This window comes from Malaclemys terrapin, chromosome 4 (assembly GCF_027887155.1).
Source record: "Malaclemys terrapin pileata isolate rMalTer1 chromosome 4, rMalTer1.hap1, whole genome shotgun sequence".
In the NCBI taxonomy this organism is placed as follows: Eukaryota; Metazoa; Chordata; order Testudines; family Emydidae; genus Malaclemys; species Malaclemys terrapin.
In genome coordinates, this window is record NC_071508.1 from 131347252 (window position 1) to 131368926 (window position 21675).

Consider the following 21675-nt stretch of genomic DNA (forward strand, 5'->3'; position numbering starts at 1 on the left):
TGGACTACAGCCCACTTCTTCGGATGCATATAGAATGGACATTCTACAAACCGGCAGTTGCCAGACCCACAATGGCCTGCCCAGCCCTGTGCTGCCAGCGTGCCCCTTCCCTCGGGGGTGGGCCCATGCCATGCCACAGAGTCCCCGACTCCCTAAGCCCAGAATGGACATTCTATATGCAGCTGAAGAAGTGGGCTGTAGTCCACGAAAGCTTATGCTCTAATAAATTTGTTAGTCTCTAAGGTGCCACAAGTACTCCTGTTCTTCTTTTTGCGGATACAGACTAACACGGCTGCTACTCTGAAACTTGATATTAAGAGTGAAACCAAGACATGCGTAAGCATCAGCAAACAAATTCAAGATAGTTTGAAGATCTTTCTCAGAATGGGCAAAGACTGTGTTGTCATCAGCATACTGAAGTTCCACAATAGATGTTGTGGAGATCTTACTCTTGGCTTTCAGCCTGCTAAGCCTGAACAGTTTTCCCTCCATTCTGTAAATTATTTCAACGCCAGCTATAAACTTCCCAGCAAATAGGTAAAGAATGATGGCAATAAAAACCTCAGACATGGTTGGAGTGATGACACAGTCCTGTTTGACTGCTGTTTGTACTTTGAAAGATTATCTCTGGGAGCCAGCACTGCTCAGAACAGTCGCTTTCATGTTATCATGAATCAATTTTAGGCCATCCTGATAAATACATCAATCTTAGAAAGTACAGTCCAGAGGGCACAGCGATTCACTGAATCAAAGGCTTTAGTTAGATCAATAAGAGCCAGGTGCAGTGATAGGTTTTGACCCTGACACTTTTCTTGCAGCTGCCGTGCTGTGAAGATCATATCCACAGTTTCATGCAGCGGGGGAGCGGGGTGGTTACAGGGCGGTGTGGAGGGTGCAGCTGGGTCAGTAGTATAGTTGGTAACTCTGCAACAGGTGCGAGCTCTGGGCTGTGTCTGGCTGTCTCGGGATGTCGGACGCGGGCGGCGAGGAGGGCATCCTGCAGTTGCCGGGCTCGGCTGTGCAGAATGTGATCGATGTCTGAGTGCTGCAGAAGCACCTGTGCAAGCTGGAGGACGGTCGAGCTGGAGGTGGTGCTGGAGGAGAAGGGCGCCCTGGAGCAGATGCACAAGTTCCTCTCTGATCCACAGGTGCACACCGTGTTGGTGGAGCGCTCCACGCTCCAGGGTGAGAGCCAGGCCGGGCGCTGAGACGCTGTGGCAGGGAGAGCCGGGGGGTGGGGGTGGGGGGAGAGGAGGCAGGGCCAGATTAACCTTTTGCAGGCCCGGTGCCAAACAGATTTGTGGGCCCCCATGGGAGCAAGAGAGCATGGCGTGGGGAGGTCAGTCCCCAGAGCAAGGGGCCAGCCAGGAGCAATGGAACATGGCATGGTGGGGCCAGCCCTGCTCCACCCAGCCCAGTGCAAGGGCACTGTACACAAACTGGCAGTTGCCAGACCCACAGTGGCCTGCCCAGCCCTGTGCTGCCAGCCTGCCCCTTCCCTCAGGGGTGGGCCCATGCCATGCCACAAAGCCCCCGACTCCCTAAGCCCAGCGTCTCCCAGAACTGCGATGCCCAGCAGTCCCCTCCCCACCCCGCACAGACCCTCCACCACAAATGCACAGCGGTCTGCACATCACCACCCCTACCCCGCACCCCCTCACACACAGCCGCACCACTACTGCCCAATGCACTTCCCAACAGCCCACCACCACAACTACTCAGCACCCCACTCATATTCCCCACTGCCCAGCATCCCAACACACAGACCTCTCCCACTGCCCCCCCCCAAAGACTCCCCCATTGGCCAGCAGCCCCGCACACACCTCCAGAGACCCACTCCCTCATACCCTGCCCCCTGGCCACACTCACCAGCCCTGCTGGAAGGTGACTGCGTCCGCCAGGCTGAGCTAGCAGCGTGGCCGGGGCCGGTCCAGTGCCAGGGCGGGAAATCACTTCGGCCTCTCAAGGGGGTGGCGCAATTAGCCAAGCCAGGGTCTGCGCCAGCCTTGGCCGGACTCCCTCAGGACCCACTTGCCTGGAGGTAGGGTGACCATATGTCCCCGTTTGGCTTGGACAGTTCCCCTTTTAAGCTCTGTCTCGGCCATCCTGACTTTTTTGACAAAAATGGGCATTTATCCCATTTGCTCTTGCCAATTGATCAGTTGGCAAGAGCAAATGAACAAATACCCAGTTTACCAAAAAAGTCCTGTGTGACCCCCCCCTCCAGCAGGGCATGGAGGAACATGTGTTTGGGGGGTGGCAAAGCAAGGTGTCAGGCAGCAGGGCTTGGGAGGTCAGCCCCAGCCAGAATGGAGCTGCGGGGGGGGGGGGGGGGGGTTAGGGGCCAGCCCTAGCCCCTGGTAGCGGTGTGGGGAGGGTGTCAGCCCCAGCTCCTGGCAGTGGTGCGGGGAGCTGGGGCGAAGGAAGGGTCAGCCCCTATCCTGGCAGCGGCATTTGGAGCTCGGGGAGTGAGGGGTCAGCCAATGGCTGCGTCATGGGGAGCTGCGGGGGAGGGGTCAGCCCCAGTGGCAGATTTAGAGTTAATGGGGCTCTGTGCTCAGCTTCATTTTTGGGGCCCCTCCATGGGACTCAGCCAAGAAAAAGAACATTTTCTCTTATCTCCCCCCTGCCCCCATTTTTCATTTCTTTTTTTCTTCATCCTCCTATAAGTAATAGCAAGTAAATGAAAATAAAGTGAGGTACCTTGATTGTTCTTGTAGTCTAACTTATTTTTCCACAGACCACTTGAAAATCGCTGAGGGTCTCGGCGGACCACTTAATGATCTTTCCAAATATTGTTTGTACTGTTAGCTAACTACTGTAAAGTGCTTTGGAAAAGAATGCTTTATAAAAAAATGTAAAAAAAAATTGGGGTGCAGGGTCTGGCCAGGAGCTAGGGTGCAGGAGGGGGCTCAGGGTTGGGGCAGGAGGTTAGGGTGAAGAGCGCTTACCTGGGGCAGCTCCTGTTTGGTGCAAGGGGTGCAGGTGGGAATGTGGGTGGTGGTGCAGGAGCTCCCATTTGGTGCTCGGGGTGGGGATGTGGGGGATGCAGGAGTCAGGGCAGGGAGCCGGGGGTGTGTGGGGGGAGGCAGGGGTCTGGGGGTGTGGGCTGGGGTTGTGGGGGTGCTCCCACACACAGAGTGAGGAGCGGGCCTGTGACTCCCCCCATATACACATACACGCAGTGGGGGTGGGTCTGTGATCCCCCTGTATCCCCACCCCATTCCCCAGGAGAGATACTGACTCCACATGCACAGTGTGGTGTACCCTGTAACACCCTATTGCAACAGGAAGAGGGGAGACAGTTCCATCAACAATTCCCTAACTGATTCCCCCCAAGGGGTGGAACTGGCTCCCCCTGTAACCTCCTGTATTGGAATAGAGAGAAGAGATGCTGTAACCCACCCAGCAACACCCCTGTCCATTCCCACAGGCAGGGAATGTACCATAGCCTTGGCCCTGAAAGCTAACCCAAAACCTATACAGAGGGCTACTAACATGTCTGTGCTGTGGGGAAAAATAGCCAGAAACTGGTACTTCAGTTTTAAATTACCGAGATCAAGAAATCAACAATGGTCTTTGAAAAAAGACATTTATGGACACTGCCTTATATGAACTGTGGCTGAAATCAAAGTCAAGGTGATAAAACATTCCCATGAGCTATGCCAGGGGTGGCCAACCTGAGAAGGAGCCAGAATTTACCAATGTACAGTGTCAAAGACCACAGTAATACGTCAGCAGCCCCTCATCAGCTCCCCCCCCCCCATTCCCAGTGTCTCCTGCCCACCAACAGCCCCGCCGGTCAGCGCTTCCCCCTCCCTCCCAATCAGCTGTTTCGTGGTGTGCAGGAGGCTCTGGGGGGAGAGGGAGGAGCAAGGGCATGACAGGTGCAGGGGGATGGGGCAGGAAGGGGTGGAGTGGGAGCAGGGCCTGTGGCAGAGGGGTTAAGCAGTGAGCACCCCCTGGCACATTAGAAAGTTGGCACGTGTAGCTCCAGCCCTGGAGTTGGTGCCTATACAAGGAGCCGCATATTAACTTCTGAGGAGCCGCATGTGGCTCTGGAGCCACAGGTTGGTCACCCCTGCGCTATGCATTTATTGTTTTGTCACGTTTCTATCTTGGCTTTGCAGCACTGGAGTGCTTGGAAGCCTTGAACTTGGACCTCTTTCACAACAAACAGCATCTGACTTTATTGCTGTGTTGGGCCTCATGTCCCCCTCAAAGCTCTTTATAAAGTAATATGTAGATGCTGGCTCAAAGGTCTTACGTAGGTAAATACAACAGCCATTGTGCCTTCACATAGACTTCCCTGTTGGTATCTGACTTGAAATGATAAGGACATGATGTTAGGATTTTTTCTTGGTCAATTTGAGAAGTATCAAAGGATCATTAGTTTCTATGTGGCTAGTTCACAGATGCAGGCAGAAGGAATCTCCCTATAATTTCATCTGAAGGACACAGTGTTGCAAAGTACTGCAGTGCAGTATAAACAGTGGGTATGAGCCAGTGCTGTTGAAGGACTTGGATGTGTGATGTTATGGCCTAGAGGCAAGAACGCTTAGCAACTGAGCTGTATTAACACCAGTGACATTCAGTTAAAATGGAATAAATGTTTCAAAACCTGGCTTGTGCACTTTTCTATGTTAGGTATTTACACTGTTTCTCCCCCACCTTTGTATAGTATCTAGTAACTTTTTTATGGGTGAATTCCTCGTAGGGAGGAGTAGAAACTACATTAGTTTCAGATATGGGGATAAGTATCAGAGGGGTAGCCGTGTTAGTCTGAATCTGTAAAAAGCAACAGAGGGTCCTGTGGCACCTTTGAGACTAACAGAAGTACTGGGAGCATAAGCTTTCGTGGGTAAGAACCTCACTTCTTCAGATGCAAGTCTGAAGAAGTGAGGTTCTTACCCACGAAAGCTTATGCTCCCAGTACTTCTGTTAGTCTCAAAGGTGCCACAGGACCCTCTGTTGCTTTTTACAGATATGGGGATGTGATAACAGATAACAAATCCTTGACAGTTAATTAGGTGGTCTGGTATGTCTAGCCCCCGATCAAAGCTTTTTTGCTATAGTTTGGATGGAGAAGTGGGGTGATAGTGGGAAGTCAAAGTCCTTGAAGAAATAAGCCAATTGTGCTCTTTGTGTTTAACTCTTGTTGCCCCATTTATGAGACACACAGAGTATGTCTACAATGTAATGCAATCTGCAGCACAGTCTCAGAGCCCAAGTCATTTGGCTTGGGCTGCTGGACTAAAAATAGCAGTGTAAATGTTCTTCTCAGGTAGGAGACCAGACTCTGGGACCCACGACCCTCACAAGGCCTGTGCTCTGATGTCTACACTGCAATTTTTAGCCCCCTCAGCCCAAGCCCCACAAGTCAGAATCAGCTGATGGGCACCAGCCGCAGCTGTTCAGTGAGTTATTTTATTGAAGTGTAGATGTACTCCTAGAGTCTTTGGTCCCCAGTCTACCCCAGCATGTTCAAATATTGCAGGCACAGACTATTTTTTCTGTACACATCATGTTACGTCTAAGAGAAAGTGCTCTGAGAGCAGTTTGCAAACATTTTGGTATTACTCATTCCTTTCTGTGATGGATACACTTCCTCACTCCTGACAGGATAGATCTTTTTGAGGACATTTCTCTACCTAAACTTCACCCAACAAATGTGCCTTGGGCCAAATGCCAAGAGGCTGATTCTACAAACCCTGGTAAAACAAATTGCCGTTTCATGATACTTCTAGCAGTAGTAAGTTAATTGGATGTTAAATTCAGCACCACAAAATCTTGAATGGGCAAAATAGCTCACTTTAACTTCCGGGGTTTTATTTAACACAGTAAAAACAGCAAATGATTCCAACAGTTGTATAACTGTAAACTGTTCCAAAAGAGTGCTTATGACATTCTTGCTGTATGTAATTATTGGACCCAGCCTTGCCTGCAGTAGGGAAACTCTCTCTCCGTTTCCCACTGTTGCTAATGTTCAGCTGAAGCAATGCTAGAAGTTCTACTTCATGCTAAGTGTAGACAGTATCAACTGGCCAGCCCTTTTAAGCACCATAGTGAAGACCTAAAAATTGTAAACACGAAAAATGAAAAAAATTTTTAATTGGGAGAGCATGTCTCTGAAATATATGGAGTGTCTGGATCAGGAATAGGTTTGATCTTTTGGGGTCTGCAAAGGACTGTTGTTCCCTCAGAGTATGTCTATACTGTAATTAGACACCTGCGCCTGGCCTGTGCCAGCTGACTGTGGCTAAAGAGCTACGTAGACATTCGGGCTCCAGCCTGCGAGGTGGGAGGGCCCAGAGCTCAGTCTGCCCAAGCCTGTCTGCACCGCAATTAAACAGCCCCTTCAGTCGGGCACAGAGGTTTGGGTGATTTTTAATTGTAGTGAAGACATACCCTCAGATGCTTTTTTTGTACAGAGCAGGGGTGGCCAACCTGAGCCTGAGAATTTTACCAATGCACATTGCCAAAGAGCCACAGTAATACGTCAGCAGCCCCCTCCCACACCCCGCTCCCAGCGCCTCCCACCCACTGGCAGCCCCGCTGATTAGCGCCTCCCCCTCCCTCCTTGCACCTCCGGATCAGCTGTTTCGTGATGTGCAGGAGGCTCAGAGGGGGAGTGGGAGGAGTGAGGGCACAGCAGGCTCAGGGGAGGGTGCGGAAATGGATGGAGTGGGGAGAGGACCTGTTTTTTGTCTGGCTGCTTCGGGCGGCCAAAACCCACGAGCCGGCCCTGTCACCAGTTAATCTTCTCAAACATAAATTGTATGTTGTTAAGTGGTTGGTTTCATCTGGACCTCAAGAGCACCTACCACAATGGGCTACTAGTCCATGGGTTTTAGGTGCTACAGTAATACAAAATAAAACTCTGGTAGTTTATCTTTTGGAGGCATTGGGAGAACAGGAGAGTAATGCTCCTGTACTTTTTCTCACTTGGGCGTGTCTTCCTCAGATGGCGATAGCTTTGTGCTGCATTGCAGTGGTTTCACTGCAGAAGTGCCAGCATTCATAGAGTGACCAGATGTCCCAATTTTATAGGGACAGTCCCGATTTTTGGGTCTTTTTCTTATAGAGGCTCCTATTAACCCCCACCCCCGTCCCAATTTTTCACATTTGCTGTCTGGTCATCCTAAGCATGCACCGTGATTACATCACCTTGTGACTCACTAGCTAAGTTAGGGAAAGAGTCATTTTCTCTTACACTTTGTACTTTTAATCTCCTCTTTTCCTTAATATAATTTGAAGTCTTTGAAAAATATCAAGGCAAGTTATGAAAAGGAATTAAACTGACAATCTTGTGGCACGTTCTTGCAGGTCTTTAAGCATACAGCGATAACAAAACTTTGTCTAGTTTTAACAAGCCATAACTCAGGCTTTGTATTGTGGGGAAATTCTGCAAATCTCTCTCTTGAAATCAGCATGTAAGGAGTTGGCTTGTAATTTGCTTTCACTACAGCAATTCATACAGGAGGCAGCCTAGAAAAAAGGGGAGCAGTAGTGGTCCTGAAGTAACTAATCTCTTGTAATAAAGGTATAAAAACCTGTGTCTTGAGGAGTCATGCGTTTCTGGGTTCTAAGTCATAGTTTAGTACAAATGAAAAGATATTTTGGTATGTTCTATCCAACTCTGCTGACAACAAATGAAATCATTCTGGGTATGATTTTAATTTAGTTGCCTTGGAAATGCTGAATAAAAATCAAAGACTGATTGTACAATTCTCAAGCTAAGTAACAAGGCTTCACCAGTTTATAGATAGTATCTCAACCCCCTAAAAATATAACTTGAGCTGTATGGCACGCAGCACTTTGTGTAAAGTTTCAAACCTAGATGAGAGATGGGTACAAATGAGCTTCTGCACGAGTAGGTGTGAGGTAGATGTGGTGGAGAGGGATGGGTTAATAGGCTTTTAAGTGTATGTTAGAGGTTTTTAATATATTAAATTCTGTTTGCAGAGGATGTGGGTGATGAAGGAGAAGAGGAAAAAGAAATCATAGCCTATAGCATTAATACTGACATTCATTATGGGCTAAAGTCAAACCGGTGAGTGCAGTCTTACTGAAATCTGATGTGAATGTTTTAGGACTAGGAAAAGCTAGTCCTATAATCCTTAGGCCAACACACATATAGTAATATGTACTGCTTATATAGTGCTTTTGATGGTCAAAGTGCTCTACAAACATCTAGCTTCACAACAGTGCGCTCTCGCTCGCTCGCGCGCTCTCAAATATGCTTGCATATTTGTCTCTTCTCATTGTCTAGCCCTAGCAGGCATTTGTCTCTGTGAAGGTAAAATATTTAAGAAGCAGTCTTATACCAGAAAATGGTGTGCTTTCAATTACAATGATTATAAACTTGATTGCTTTTAGTTTTCTGTCAGTCTAAAATGGATGAATATAAAAACCTAATACATTCAGCTACTAGTAATAGTTTTAAAGCATTAGCACAAGTTTTGCTCTCACACTTTCAAAAGTGTACCCAGTAAAGCACGTTAGCATGTAACGTCTGATATACACCACCTAATTTTGTGTTATACTAGAGCTACTGTAATTTACTGTATTCTGGAATTAAATGTCTTATAGTTAACTAACTTTTTTCTTTGCTCCACAGTTTGGCGTTCATTAAGCGTACACCAGTGATCGATGCTGACAAACCAGTGTCCTCCCAACTGAGAGTGCTTACTCGTAGTGAAGATTCTCCTTACGAAACATTACATTCTTTCATTAGCAATGCTGTTGCTCCCTTTTTAAAGTCCTATATCAGAGAGTCTGGCAAAGCAGACAGGTAATTCTGTTAAATGCAAATAATAATTTTTCAATACTAATGAAAAATGGATAAAAAAGAATGTGGGGCTGAGGTAAATAGGACTTGAAACACCTCATTTCCTGTTAAAATTAACCTAAAGCTGTTGGGGATGTAATTCAAGTTACATGAACCCAAGTGCATGCAATTTATGTATGCCCGTTGGTCTAGCTTTTCATTTGGTAATGTTTCCTCTCCCCTCCCGGCAGGGATGGTGATAAAATGGCTCCATCAGTTGAGAAAAAAATTACAGAACTTGAAATGGGACTGCTGCACTTGCAGCAGAATATTGAAATTCCAGAGATCAGTTTGCCAATTCATCCAATTATTACTAATGTTGCCAAGCAATGTTATGAGCGTGGAGAAAAGCCAAAGGTTACCGACTTTGGTGACAAGGTTGAGGACCCAATTTTTCTCAACCAGCTACAGTCTGGAGTTAACCGATGGATTAGAGAAATACAAAAGGTAAAATTGCAGAACTAAATGTCAGATTACATGGTAGAAACTCCTGTGTCATTCTTTAAGGGTGTGAAAGCCTCCTCTTTTGCTGTTGCCCTCTTATGCAGGAAATTCTAAACATATGGCCAGATTCTCAGCCGGTGTAAATTGAGCTACACCAGTGTACAGCTAAGAGCCTGGCTCACGTTCTTTGCCTTCAAGAAAATTATTACTAATAAAATGCTGGCTAATTTTGCGTCTTTCCATTCAGGTAGTAAAAAATGACTGAAATTTAAAAAAACCTTTAAAGGGACTGGTGCAAAAGGCTGGCACTGAGTAGAGCAGATCTGGGAAAATGTTTGTTGTTACTAATATGTATAAAAGTTCTGCCCCACAGTGGCTCCCATGCTTTGCTTTGGTGAGGGTGGCAGCTTACTTTGCATTGCCATTGTGTTACTCTCGCAGTAACTTAACTCTGCTCCAAGTAAAGTTCTGAACCCATTGTGAAAGATGAACAATATCCTGAATGAACTTCATTGAATTAAGTTAAACCTTATTGAAGTAGTTTAAGACCCTTCTGAAACAATGTGAAGTTTTCAGATGAAGGGGGTTTCCTCTAGGAGGGGAGGGGTAATGTAGTGTAATTCTTCTGGTTATCAACCCTTTGAAGCCACATCCCTGTTCCTAGATATAGTTCAAACCGGATTCTTGAGAGACTAGCAAAGAGAAGACCTTTGGATGAATAGCATGAGTTCAAACTGATTCAGGACGACTTCCTGATACAGCTAGTGTACTGGACCTCGGGTCTATGGAGGGCCCCAATCCTTAGGGAAGGCTTGGAAGGACTTGCTTACTGAGTCCCCAAGAGGCTGTGTGCTGGTTCTGAGCTGAAGCTGTGATGAGCTGATAACCAGAAGGATTCCCCTAGGTTGTGCGGGGGTTGAAGGACTGCGTCTGACAGAGTCCATGTTAGGGTTTAGGTTAAGCTTTTTTGCACTTTATTTTTAAATGGTTTCTCTCTAGGGATTTTTACTTTAAGAATGAAATTGGATTGCTTAGATCTGTGTGGTACTATGTGTTGATGATCACTCTGTTATCAGTCTGTGAAGAGAAAGCAAGCAGGTATCCTTGGCAACCTGTCTGTGCTGGGAAATAAACAGTGAAGGCAGGGAACTAGGCAGCCTAGGACTACCTGAGTTAAAAGGGGGAGAGATGTGGATCTACAAACAAGAGAGGCAACAGCAGGGGACCTAATGCTTGGGAGTAAGTGCCCTTGCTGGCCCAGTGAGGGGGAAGTACAGATGCAGATGCCCTGAACTGACATCCCTAATAAATGTACTTAAGCATAGGGTTACCATATTTCCACAATCAAAAAAGAGGACACTGGAGGGAGGGGGAGAAGCCCCGCCCTAGCCCTGCCCCCATCCACTCCCTCCCACTTCCCACCCCCTGACTGCCCCCCTCAGAACCCCAACCCCCCCTGCTTCTTGTTCCCTGACTTCCCCCTGCTGAGAACCCCCCACCCTAACTGCCCCCCCTGGACCCTACCTGTCCCCTGACTGCCCCGACCCTTGGCCACTCGCATGGGTGGCAGGATTGTAGAAATTTTGGTGGTGCCCAGAACCCATCCCCCCAATCTGCCTAAGGGTCTGGGAGGGGCATTGGGTGGGGGGAGGAGGTTTGGGGTGCAGGTCCTGGGATGGGGATTAGGGTACAGGAGGGGTGCAGGATCTGGGATAGAGTTTGGGTGCTGGGTGCAGGCTCCGGGCTGGGGCAGGGGGTGGGTGTGCAGGACGGGGTGAGGGGTGCAGGCTCTGGGATGGAGTTTGGGGGTGGGAGGTGGTGCAAAGGGAGGGGTGCAGGCTTTGGGAGGGAGTTTGAGGGCAGGAGGGGGTATGTGGGAAGGGGGGAAGGGGTTTGGGAGGGAGTTTGGGGATAGGAGGGGATGCAGGGGTGAGGGCTGTGGGTCTGAGGATGAGGGGTTCATGATGCAGGAGGGGGCTCAGGGCTGGGGCAGAGGATTAGGGTGCAGGGGGATGAGGGTTGGGGCTGAGGATAAGGGGTTTGGGGCGTTGGAGAGGCTCGGGGCTAGGGTGGAAGGGCAGGGTAAGGGCAGCCTGTCTTCCCATTAGTGGATGGGGGACGCTAGGACCCGGGGGCAGCAGACAGCGGTTGCTGCTGGCTCTGGCAGTACAAGCAGGCAAGGGAGAGACAGGGAAGGAGAGGTACACGGGGGGACGCGCGGAGAGGGGGTGGCAGGTGGAGGCCGGGGACCCATCCAACACTCCCCCGCTCCCTGACTGCCCCCCCCCGGACTCCCCTTAACATTCTGGCTCCACCTGTTTGCAAAACACGCTGCCCAGAGGGTCGGTTTGTGTGTTACACAGGGCTGCAGACAGAGGGAGGGGGGAGCAGGGGAGGGCTCTGGCTGCTGAAGGCCAATGGGAGCAGCTCAATCGGCCAAACTTCCCAATCAGCAGCTGCACTCTGCATGGAAGGGAGGGAGGCGAGGGAGAAAAAAAATCCTGGACATTTTAACCTTGTTACCAATTCCTCCCGGACAGCTATTTAGAGACACAAAAGCCAGACATGTCCAGGGAAATACGGACAGATGGTAACCCTACTTAAGCATGAATTAATCAGTTTTATGCCCAACCCAGCCGCTCTGTAGGCCTCCTCCGGGGTACTTAGTAAGGCCTTGACTTTCCAGCAAGGCCCCTTGTGGCGTCCCCTCCTTTCTAGGAAAAGCAGTAGGGCTTCCAGCATCTCTACTCTTCCCTCTCACAGGAGAAGGAGCGTCTGTGCCATGCTGTGTTTCGCATCTCCTCCCCTTCTGTTACAGGAGTAATGATGCACCACTCTTCCTCCAAAGGAGCCACTGACTCCCTTGCCTGAGTTGGTTCTCTTCTCTGGGCATAATATCTGTCTGCCAAGGAGGAGTGGGGCTTTTTCAAGTTGTGGTGAAGATAAATTTTGAACAGAATACTGTACAGTGACACTTAGTTAATTTGAAATATCTGGGTCAAGTCTTGAATTTTGAGTGCTAGAAATAATTTATGGATGGATGCTATAATTGAGACAAACCTAAGCAAAGCTGGCTGCTCTATCCTTAATGTATTGCAAACTTATACCTTAAGATTTCATAGGATGCATACATACCACTTGCTGCAACACACACAGGCATAATCTAAATAGGGATGAAATACTGGCTTTTTACTTTCTCATGACCAAATTCTCACTGTTCCTGAGGGGGTAGGATGAGGCCACAGCTTCCTTCTTTCATTTTGTTGCCAGCTCCTGCAATCATTGGACTCTGGGACTGATTTAGTACACCCAGCAGGTTCCCAAGGAGCATGGCTTATGTTGGGGCTTTGGTCAGTGCCCTTCTGCATAACTCATGGTGACTTAAACCAAATGAAGATAGGGTACCAACTATACTTGTTTTTTAAAGCAACCACAACTCCTATGTCTAAATGAGTTCAGTCTACCCCAAGTAGGTACGGGGTCACTTCCACTTGGCGTCAGCAACAACAGCTTTGCACCTTCTCCACTGCACCTCCAGAAGCCTAAAGAAATATGTTTGCTCACCTGTGAAAACACTTTAATTTGGCTCTTCTTTTATCCTAGGAACATTTTGTAACTTACACTTTTTGTGTACAGCTACTGTATGCAACGTCCACTATTACAGTTGTTGGTGAATGGCTTGCAGTGGGCTAGTGTAGACTAGATCTTTCCATTTTGGCATGTTGAACTATGAAGTTGTGTGGAGGCAGTTAATTGTTTTACGTAGGTTTGCACTTCTATTAATAAACAGTTACACAACAAAAGCATGTCACTTTCTTCAACATTTCATTTATGTCTTTAAGCTGACCAAACTGGATCGAGATCCTGCGTCAGGCATGGCTTTAAAGGAAATTAGTTCCTGGCTGAACTTGGAATGTACTCTGTACCGTATTCAGGAGAAGCGTGAAAGCCCAGAAGTCCTCCTGACGCTAGATACCTTGAAACATGGCAAACGTTTTTATGCTACTGTCAGCTTTGACACGGACACAGGTAAGAAATTGCAATGTGTTGTAGATTTATGAGCATTTTCTGTAGAAGTTTAGCTCTTGTGATATAGTTACACTAGTTAAACTTCAACATCATAATCAAAAAGCTTCACCATGTATGAAGTGAAAACTATTGTCTTTCAACTGGCCAGATGGAATTGACACAATGAGGTCAATTAAATTTAACTCTCTTTTATTGTCTTTAGATCTAAAACAGGCACTGGAAACTGTAAATGACTACAATCCACTGATGAAAGACTTTCCTTTGAATGACTTGTTGTCTGCTACTGAACTGGACAAAATAAGACAGGCACTTGTGGCAATATTCACCCATCTGAGAAAAATCTGAAATACAAAGTACCCCATTCAAAGGGCACTGCGTCTAGTGGAAGCCATTTCAAGAGACTTAAAGTATTAGGAACCAGAAAACTGCTTCCAGGCTATCCTACATGAGGGAAAACTAGTTGAAGGACAATGCTCCAGGCTGTGGTGGACGTGGCAGACACTACTTAGTGTACTATGGCTTCGGGGATCGTTATGTGGAGGGAGTCACGGCTGCATTAATCAGGTTTCCCAAGGGAAGTCAAGAACACCATAGAGGACTTCCCTTTCGATGGGTCTCATCTCTTCAGTCAGAAGACAGACGATTCCCTCCACTCCCTCAAAGACACCAGAGCTGCTCTGCGATCACTGGGTATCTACGCACCAGCAACCAAGTGCAAGTCTTACTCGGACTAGAAGTGGACTCTCTCCTGCAAAGAGGAGTGATAGAACCTGTTCTTATGACCTGTCAGGGTGCAGGGTTCCATTCCACCGATTTTCTAGTCCCCAAGTGGGGCATGTGGAGACCAATCTTAGACCTCCATCATTTCAGCTGCTTCATACACAAGCCAAAGTTTCATATGGTCACTCTAGCAGCCATCGTTCCTTTGTTAGAAAGAGGCATGTGGTTTATGGCTCTCAATATGCAGGATGCTTACTTCCACGTGGATATCCATCTTACCCACAGACGTTTCCTGAGATTCAAGGTTCTACTTTTTGGACTCACCACTGCTTCACAAGTCTCCACCAAAGTTTTCTCAGGAGCGGTGGACCATCTCCACTGCCAAGGGGTCCTTATATTCCCTTAATGCTTTGATCATCCTGCTAGCAGCCAAAGGGGAGGGTCATTCCTTGATCTTCATGCTGCTTACACTCCACTCTTCCCTGGCGGTGAGTGTAAACATCAGAAAATCAGTTGGATCCCACACAGTCCCTAGAATTCATTGGGGCCTGTATCAATGCAATATAAACATGTGCCCACCTCCCAGAGGACAGGTTCCAGGCCCTACAAGAGCTGATTTCCACTGCAATTTCCAGTCCTTCTGTTCTGGCCAGGGCTTGCCTTTCTCTTCTTGGCCACATGGTGACTTGTACATACATTACTGCCTTAGCTTGTCTCCACTTTTGTTGCCTACAGCTGTAGCTCCAGAGGATCTATTTTCCCATGAACTACATCACGGACTTTCTACTGACAGTTCCCCAAGAGCTTCTCTCCTCCCTCTAGTGGTGGACGGATTCAGGTCAGGTCTGAACCAGAATACCATTATTTCCATCCTCCAAGCATGACTATCATCACAGATGCGTTACTTGTCAGATGGGGTGCCCACATGGGCAAGCACATGACTCAGGAGTCTTGGATTGCTCGGGATTCTGGATGCCCATCAACATCCTAGAACTTTGGGTGATGCGGAGAGCATGTCGTGTATTTCTCACATTAATTGATTCCTGTCCTGATCTCATCACGTCAGACAACACTATCACTGTTTACTAAATCAACAAACAAGGGGGAATGAGGTCACCTACGCTTTGTATGGAGGCAGTTCATCTTTGGGATTGGTGCATTGCTCACAAGATCCCGTTGTCAGCAGCATACCTCCCCGGAATTCAGAACATAATTGCGAACTCTCTCAGCAGGAAATTCATGACCGATCACAAATGGGAGCTCCACAACACTGTGGTCACCAACATTTTTAACTGCTGTGGGATTCTGACCAGGGCCCTCTCTGCCTCCCACGCCAACAGCAAATGCACCTAATATTCCTCTGGGAGAGTGGGGGGCTCAGTGATCTCTCCCAAGGTGATGCCCTAGTCCTCTGCTGGTCGGACCCCATCAATTATGCCTTTCCTCCCTAGAGCTTCTGCCACGTGTCCTACACAAGATCAGATGGGAGACAATGACAGTCACTCTGATTGCCACGCTGGCCTTGCCAGCTCTGCTTTCCCTTCTCCTCCACATGTCAGCGTATCTCCCTGCTTCTGCGGCCAGCTTTTCCGGAACTCCTCAAACGACATGGCTGCAGGACCCAGCATCCCACTCCCGGAGACTTTTCACATCTGAGCTTGTTTTTTGGATGGGCATCTTCACTAGAGCAGGAAAGTTGGTCAGCAGTACAAGACATCTTCTTGAATAGCAGAGAAGAGTCCACAAGGCAGTACTGTAGGGCCAAGTGGAAGTGTTTCACCACATAGACCCAACAGAGGGGTCTTGCTTCTGAAGATGTGGACATCCCTCTTCTTTTGGACTATCTTCTCTCCCTGAAGACGTCAGGCCTCACTCTCAACTTCATCAAGGTGCACATAATCACTATCAGTGCCTTTCACCCTCCTGTGGAGGGGTACTCTCTTTACTCACCCTTGACTACCAGGTTTTGGAAGGACCTCTAATGGACTTATCCTTCCCTTCAATCCATTTCTCCCCCAATGGGACCTCAACCTTCTCCTCACGGTGTTGATGAAATTTCCCTTTGAACCTCTGGCCACCTCCTCCGTCTCTCCTCTCCATGAAGGTCACTTCCCTGGTAGCTATTACTTCTGGGTTGGAGAACTGAGGGTCATGGTGACAGACGCCTCCGCCTTTTCCATGGTCTGCAAGTAGTGTTTCCCTGTGCTTGCACCCCAAGTTTCTGCCAAAAGTATTGTACCAACAGTCATGAATTAAGTTTCAAGCAGTACTGTTGGCTCCATATAACCTGCGGAGGTGGAATATATCAACAAAAGCATGGAGAATCTGTTGGAATGATGAGGTTTTGGGGGGCAATTGAATGTTTTTATACATCTAGGATTTGGTTTGCCTGCCTTGTATACAGCTATATTTATTGTTAGCAAAATTAAATATATGCAGCATAGGAAATCATGATCAATATCATATTAATTATTATTATTATTAAGGGTGATTTTCCCATTCTTAAAGAACTGTTTAATAAAATGTTAAGATGACAAACTGTAAGTAGAACAGATAACTGTTGTAATATCCAGTTTACTAGAGTGATTGTGTTTATCATAATGTTGCTGGTAAATGAATTCTTTCATGGCTTCTGTGTTTTATTGACAGCTTTGACAAAATTTGGATGGCTTACTGAACCAGTTGAAAAACTTCCCTGCTTGTTTGCGGCAGAAGAATGAAGCAATTGTCAAAGATGTACTTCTTGTGGCTCAGGGAGAGATGGCTTTGGAAGAGTTTTTGAAACAGGCTAGTATCTATCATTACATATACTAGACCTTTCGTGCAGGAGAAGTTTTAGAGGTGTAAATTAATTTGCTGACAGCTATGTAACAAATTGGATTTTGGCTACCCAGGATGGTGAAAGTGAAATGCTTTAGATCTTCACCATACATTTTTAGTTCTAAATAACTGAGTAAATTTACCTAAAAAACTGACACAACATGAAACCCTATAGGTTTGGGGTTTTATTAAAAGCTTTGCAAGTTTACTGAAGGTACTGTAACTTAAAGATAAATCAAGTAAAATACATAGCTAGTACGTTACTATTATAAAACTTCTAAGTAGAATACTGGAAACTGCCTTCTGTAATTTCATTTTATGAGTTCCAATAACTTTAAGTCCGACCCACAAGACATAATTATGAAATCTTCCACAATATGATTGACAGCAATCCAAGGACTGCAGGTTTATGTGCTCTGTAAAAAGAAAAGAATCAAGCTCATGTAACTACATTTCTGCACTATAGACTGAAATAAATGTAATAGAATTAAAATTACTATCAGGAATTCAGAACCTGACTTTTTTTCTTAAAGATAAGAGAAGTGTGGAACACTTATGAACTGGATTTGGTTAACTATCAGAGCAAATGTTGTTTGATTCGTGGTTGGGATGATGTCTTCAACAACGTCAAGGAGCACATTAACAGTGTGTCTGCCATGAAGTTAGCAACAGAGAGTCCTGTGGCACCTTTAAGACTAACAGAAGTATTGGAGCGTAAGCTTTCGTGGGTGAATGCCCACTTCATCAGACACAAGGGTTATCAGACGCCATGAAGTTATCACCGTACTACAAGAATGGTGTGAGTGGATAGAGAAGTGGGTAAAGTGGAGTGGTGGGTAAAGAAGTAGTTGTTTCTGTTGAATGCATAAAGATTCTCAGCATAAAGATACACACACATTAAATCTGGGGTTAATATATGTAACCACAATCCTATCCAGTCTACACCAGTTTCACTATATACAGGGAAGAATAACCAAGGTAACTTTTTTTCCCAGTGTGTGTGTAAATAAAGCTGATCTTCTCTTTTTCTCTGCCTACAGGCAATGGGACGCATCTTTGTGGGGCTTTGAGAAATGGGCGCATGGGGATGCTTTGATGAGTTCAACAGACTTGAGGAGCGCATGCTTTCTGCTGTTTCTCAGCAGGTTCAGTGCATCCAGGAAGCCTTGCGAGAACATTGCAATCCAAACTATGACAAGAGTATGCAATTATTTAAATTGCTAATGGTTTTGTATAGCTTTTCTGGCAAAAGAATGCCCTCACTTGCATGTCTGAAATAGGTCCTTTTGAGAAATTTCCTTGATCAGTTACTCCCACATTGGCCAGGGTTTTTTTTTTTTTTTTTTTGTTAAATTTGAAAATGTAACTTAAACACTAAAGAATTAAAGGAAGTTGCTTTCAACTGATATGCAGTCACTGTCAACATTGTGTAACTTTAGTGTTGTGGTAGAAAAAAATGTTTGACTAGTTGTACCATAAACAAAACTATACAGGATACTAAAAGTGAAGTTTCAACTACTGTAGTTGATAGCTGATTTGACTGAGACAAAATCAACTGTAACTAAAAAACTTTGTGTGTGAACTACTTTTAGCTTCTGCACCTATTACTTGTGAGCTGCTGAATAAACAAGTTAAAGTGAGCCCAGACATGGCTATCTTCATCACCATGAATCCTGGTTATGCGGCTAGATCAAATCTTCCAGACAACTTGAAGAAGCTGTTCTGGAGCTTGGCGATGACAAAGCCAGACCGCCAGCTGATTGCCCAGGTCATGTTGTACTCCCAGGGTTTCTGTACTGCTGAAGTGCTAGCCAATAAAATTGTCCCATTCTTCAAGTAAGTAATAGTCACTTAAACAAGTGTGGCCCAAACCATTAAAAGATCACTTGTGTACTTAAATCTGGAACTTAAAATGGCTCTGTAGCTAGCTTTGAAACTACCATAGCAAGAACATAGAACAGTAAGCATGCTTGACACTTCACTATTGAACATTAGTTTTGTGATCTTAGTATGTCTAAAACTGACTCTGGTATCTTTTATCCTTAGACTCTCTGATGAGCAGCTCTCCTCTCAAAGTCATTATGACTTTGGCTTAAGAGCTTTGAAGAGTGTACTGATTAGTGCAGGAAATGTGAAGAGGGAGAGGATTCAGAAGATAAAGCGGGAGAAGAGAGAGCATGGTGAAGTTGTTGATGAAGAGGAAATTGCTGAGAACCTACCTGAACAAGAGGTAAAACATATACAGATTTTTTTTATATTCATTCACAGCAAAGGGGTGATTACAGTACATATTCATGTATATGAGCATTTACAGTAAAGCACCTGCTGTATCTAGCATAAACAATCTATTTAAGTTCACAAGTGTCGTATTTACTTGAAGTCATGGTACTTTAGGCTACAGGAGTGGCAGTTTAAGCAGTGCTTGAGTTGTTGGAAGTGTCTTTCTTACAAGAAAACAGAGGCATCTGATGGTTTGTGGTCATTACAAACTTTCACCGCTCCTGTAAAACAAGTGGTATCCTGACTATATTCCAAGTGGAGTAGACATTCTGAATGAACTCCTGCAGTTCACATCACTTTCAAATAAATGTTATGTAGGCAAGTACAGTTGTCACTCCTCAACTAAGGCAATTGTATTAGGTGATAGCTTAAGTATTCCCTGTATAGGATCACTTTAAGTTCATAATGCACTGATCACCACAAAGCAGCCTCACAAGGAGCTGAAGGAGAGACCTGCTGTCTTCAAAAGATAGGATCTAGTCTAGAATGAGTGGAATACCCATAGCTTCTGGTACCTCTTTGTTGTGTCCAGGACGAGAAGCATTTCCATTTAGCTAGATAACATTTCCTAGTCGAATCCTTTCTGCTATTGCAGAAGATGTCTCACATGGCTGAAGAGCATGCACATTCTAGGTATGATGCCCACCCAAATACCACGCCCTGAGGTGAAGTGGTTGTGGATTGGGGTGTTTGATGCTGCGATTGCATTGGGTCAGGAGCTCGGGGAACTAGAACTGTCAGGGCCAGAAAGGGGTGATCAGGATGACGTCACCCCTTTCTGCTGGAACTTGTGTAGCACTTGTGGCAGAAGTGGCAGCGGAGGGAAGGCACAGTTGAACTGGTCTGACCAGGAAAGGAGAGCATCACCCTGGAAGTGGCAGCCTACATCTGGAGCAACACGTGATGCACTTGTTGTTGGCCTGGGAAGCGAACAGATCTCTTGTTGGGGTTCTCCATCATGTGAAAATGTCATGCAGCACCGTGTCGTTAAGTTTCCACTTGTGGTCAATCGTAAAATGTCTGGTGAGGGAATCTGAGAGTGCATTTTGTGTCCCTGGAAGGTAGGCTGCAGATAGAGTCATCTGATTGCTGATGCACCAGTTCCAGAGATTGACTGCTTCTGCACACAGGGAGGCAGATCTCGCTCCCTTGCTTGCTGGTGTAAAAGACCATCCTAGCGTTGTCTGACATTATCAGGATGTGGTGAAAGCGAGCGAATGGAAGAAAGGATTCGCACACCTTCCTTACTGCCCATAATTCCAGGACACTGATGTGCATTCTATATTCTCAAGATGTCCAGGCTCCTTGTGCTGTGTGGTTGCCCATATAGGCTCCCCAACCTTGCAGGGAAACATCCATAATGATTGTCTTGACCAGTGAAGAGGGGAGAAAGAGACCCCCCCCACACATATGTGATGAAGATTTGTGCATCACAGAAGGGAGGACAGTATCTTGGCAGGAACTGTCAGTGTGAGATTCATGGAATGACAGCTTGGGGAGTGAACTGAATGTAGTCATACTCAAAGATGGAGTCTTGGAAATGGAGTGACATATGTGCACAAAGCCATGTGGCCAAGTAAGGACAGACATGTTTTGACGGTTACCAAAGTGTTGCTTGCAATGTGACCTATGATATTGTTCATGGTCTGAAAACTGTGAGCAAGTTCACCCCTGTGGTGATAGAGTTCAAGGTTGCCCCAAAGAAATCCAAAGATTACATGGGAGTAAAACCAGATTTTTGTAACGTTTACACTGACTCCCCATTGAGGAAAAGAGGTGGAGCATCATAGATGTCAACGTATAGGCTTTTTGGCGAGATTTGGTGGTGAGGAGCCAGTCGTCTAAGTATGGGAAAGTGAGGAGGCCATGACATCTGATGTGAGCTTCTACCACTGAAAATACCTTGGTGTAAATACTATTAGGGCGGTAGCTATTCTGAAGGATAGTACTGGAAATGGTCAGAGCCCACCATAAATCTGAGAAATTGTCTGTGGGCAGGAGCCATGACCACATGCCATTTTTTCTAAAAATGGAATTATTGCTGCCTACATGACTGTGAAATTTGAGTTTGTGAATGAAGTGGGGTTGAGGTGGTGGAGGTAAAGGATCGGTTTCCACCCAGCCTTTTTCTTGGATATGAGGAAGCAGGTCAAGTAAAAACCTGTAACCTGATACTGTGGAGGAACACACTATTGCTCTTTGCTGCAATAAGTTCACCTCCTGAGCGAGAATATTGTCATGAGACTGGTCCCCAAAGGGGGTTGGGGAGGGCAGTTTTGGATGAGGTAGCATTGCAAACTCAATCATATAGCCAGTGTGGATGATGATCAGCACCCATGTGTCCATCGTTATCACGCTCCAGATGTTGAAGAAGAGTGCTAGGCGATCCCTGTTCTACTGGAGTCAGGAGGTGCTGGGCTCAGTGAATCACGGCTCCCAAGCTCACATCAAAAATATTACTGGTTGGGGGCTGGGATTGGGATGTTGAGGCCAGTGTGGAAGGAACATGGAAGCAGGACTTTTCAATCTTCTGCCTTTTATGAGGTGGTTTG

The 21675-nt window shown here is 46.4% G+C and overlaps 1 protein-coding gene and 1 pseudogene across 1 annotated transcript; both read left to right on the forward strand.

Annotated features, from left to right (window-relative positions):
* The window catches only part of LOC128836158 (cytoplasmic dynein 1 heavy chain 1-like), a 49008-nt pseudogene extending 35291 nt beyond the window's left edge, over positions 1-13717 (forward strand).
* Positions 13718-17072: 3355 nt separating this feature from the next.
* LOC128836159 (cytoplasmic dynein 1 heavy chain 1-like) lies at positions 17073-19685 on the forward strand. Its single transcript, XM_054026176.1, has 4 exons — positions 17073-18043; positions 18436-18679; positions 18890-19073; positions 19656-19685. Exons 1-4 carry the CDS (start codon positions 17917-17919, stop codon positions 19683-19685), a joined length of 585 nt encoding a protein of 194 aa, XP_053882151.1. The 5' UTR covers positions 17073-17916.
* Positions 19686-21675: the final 1990 nt, after the last annotated feature.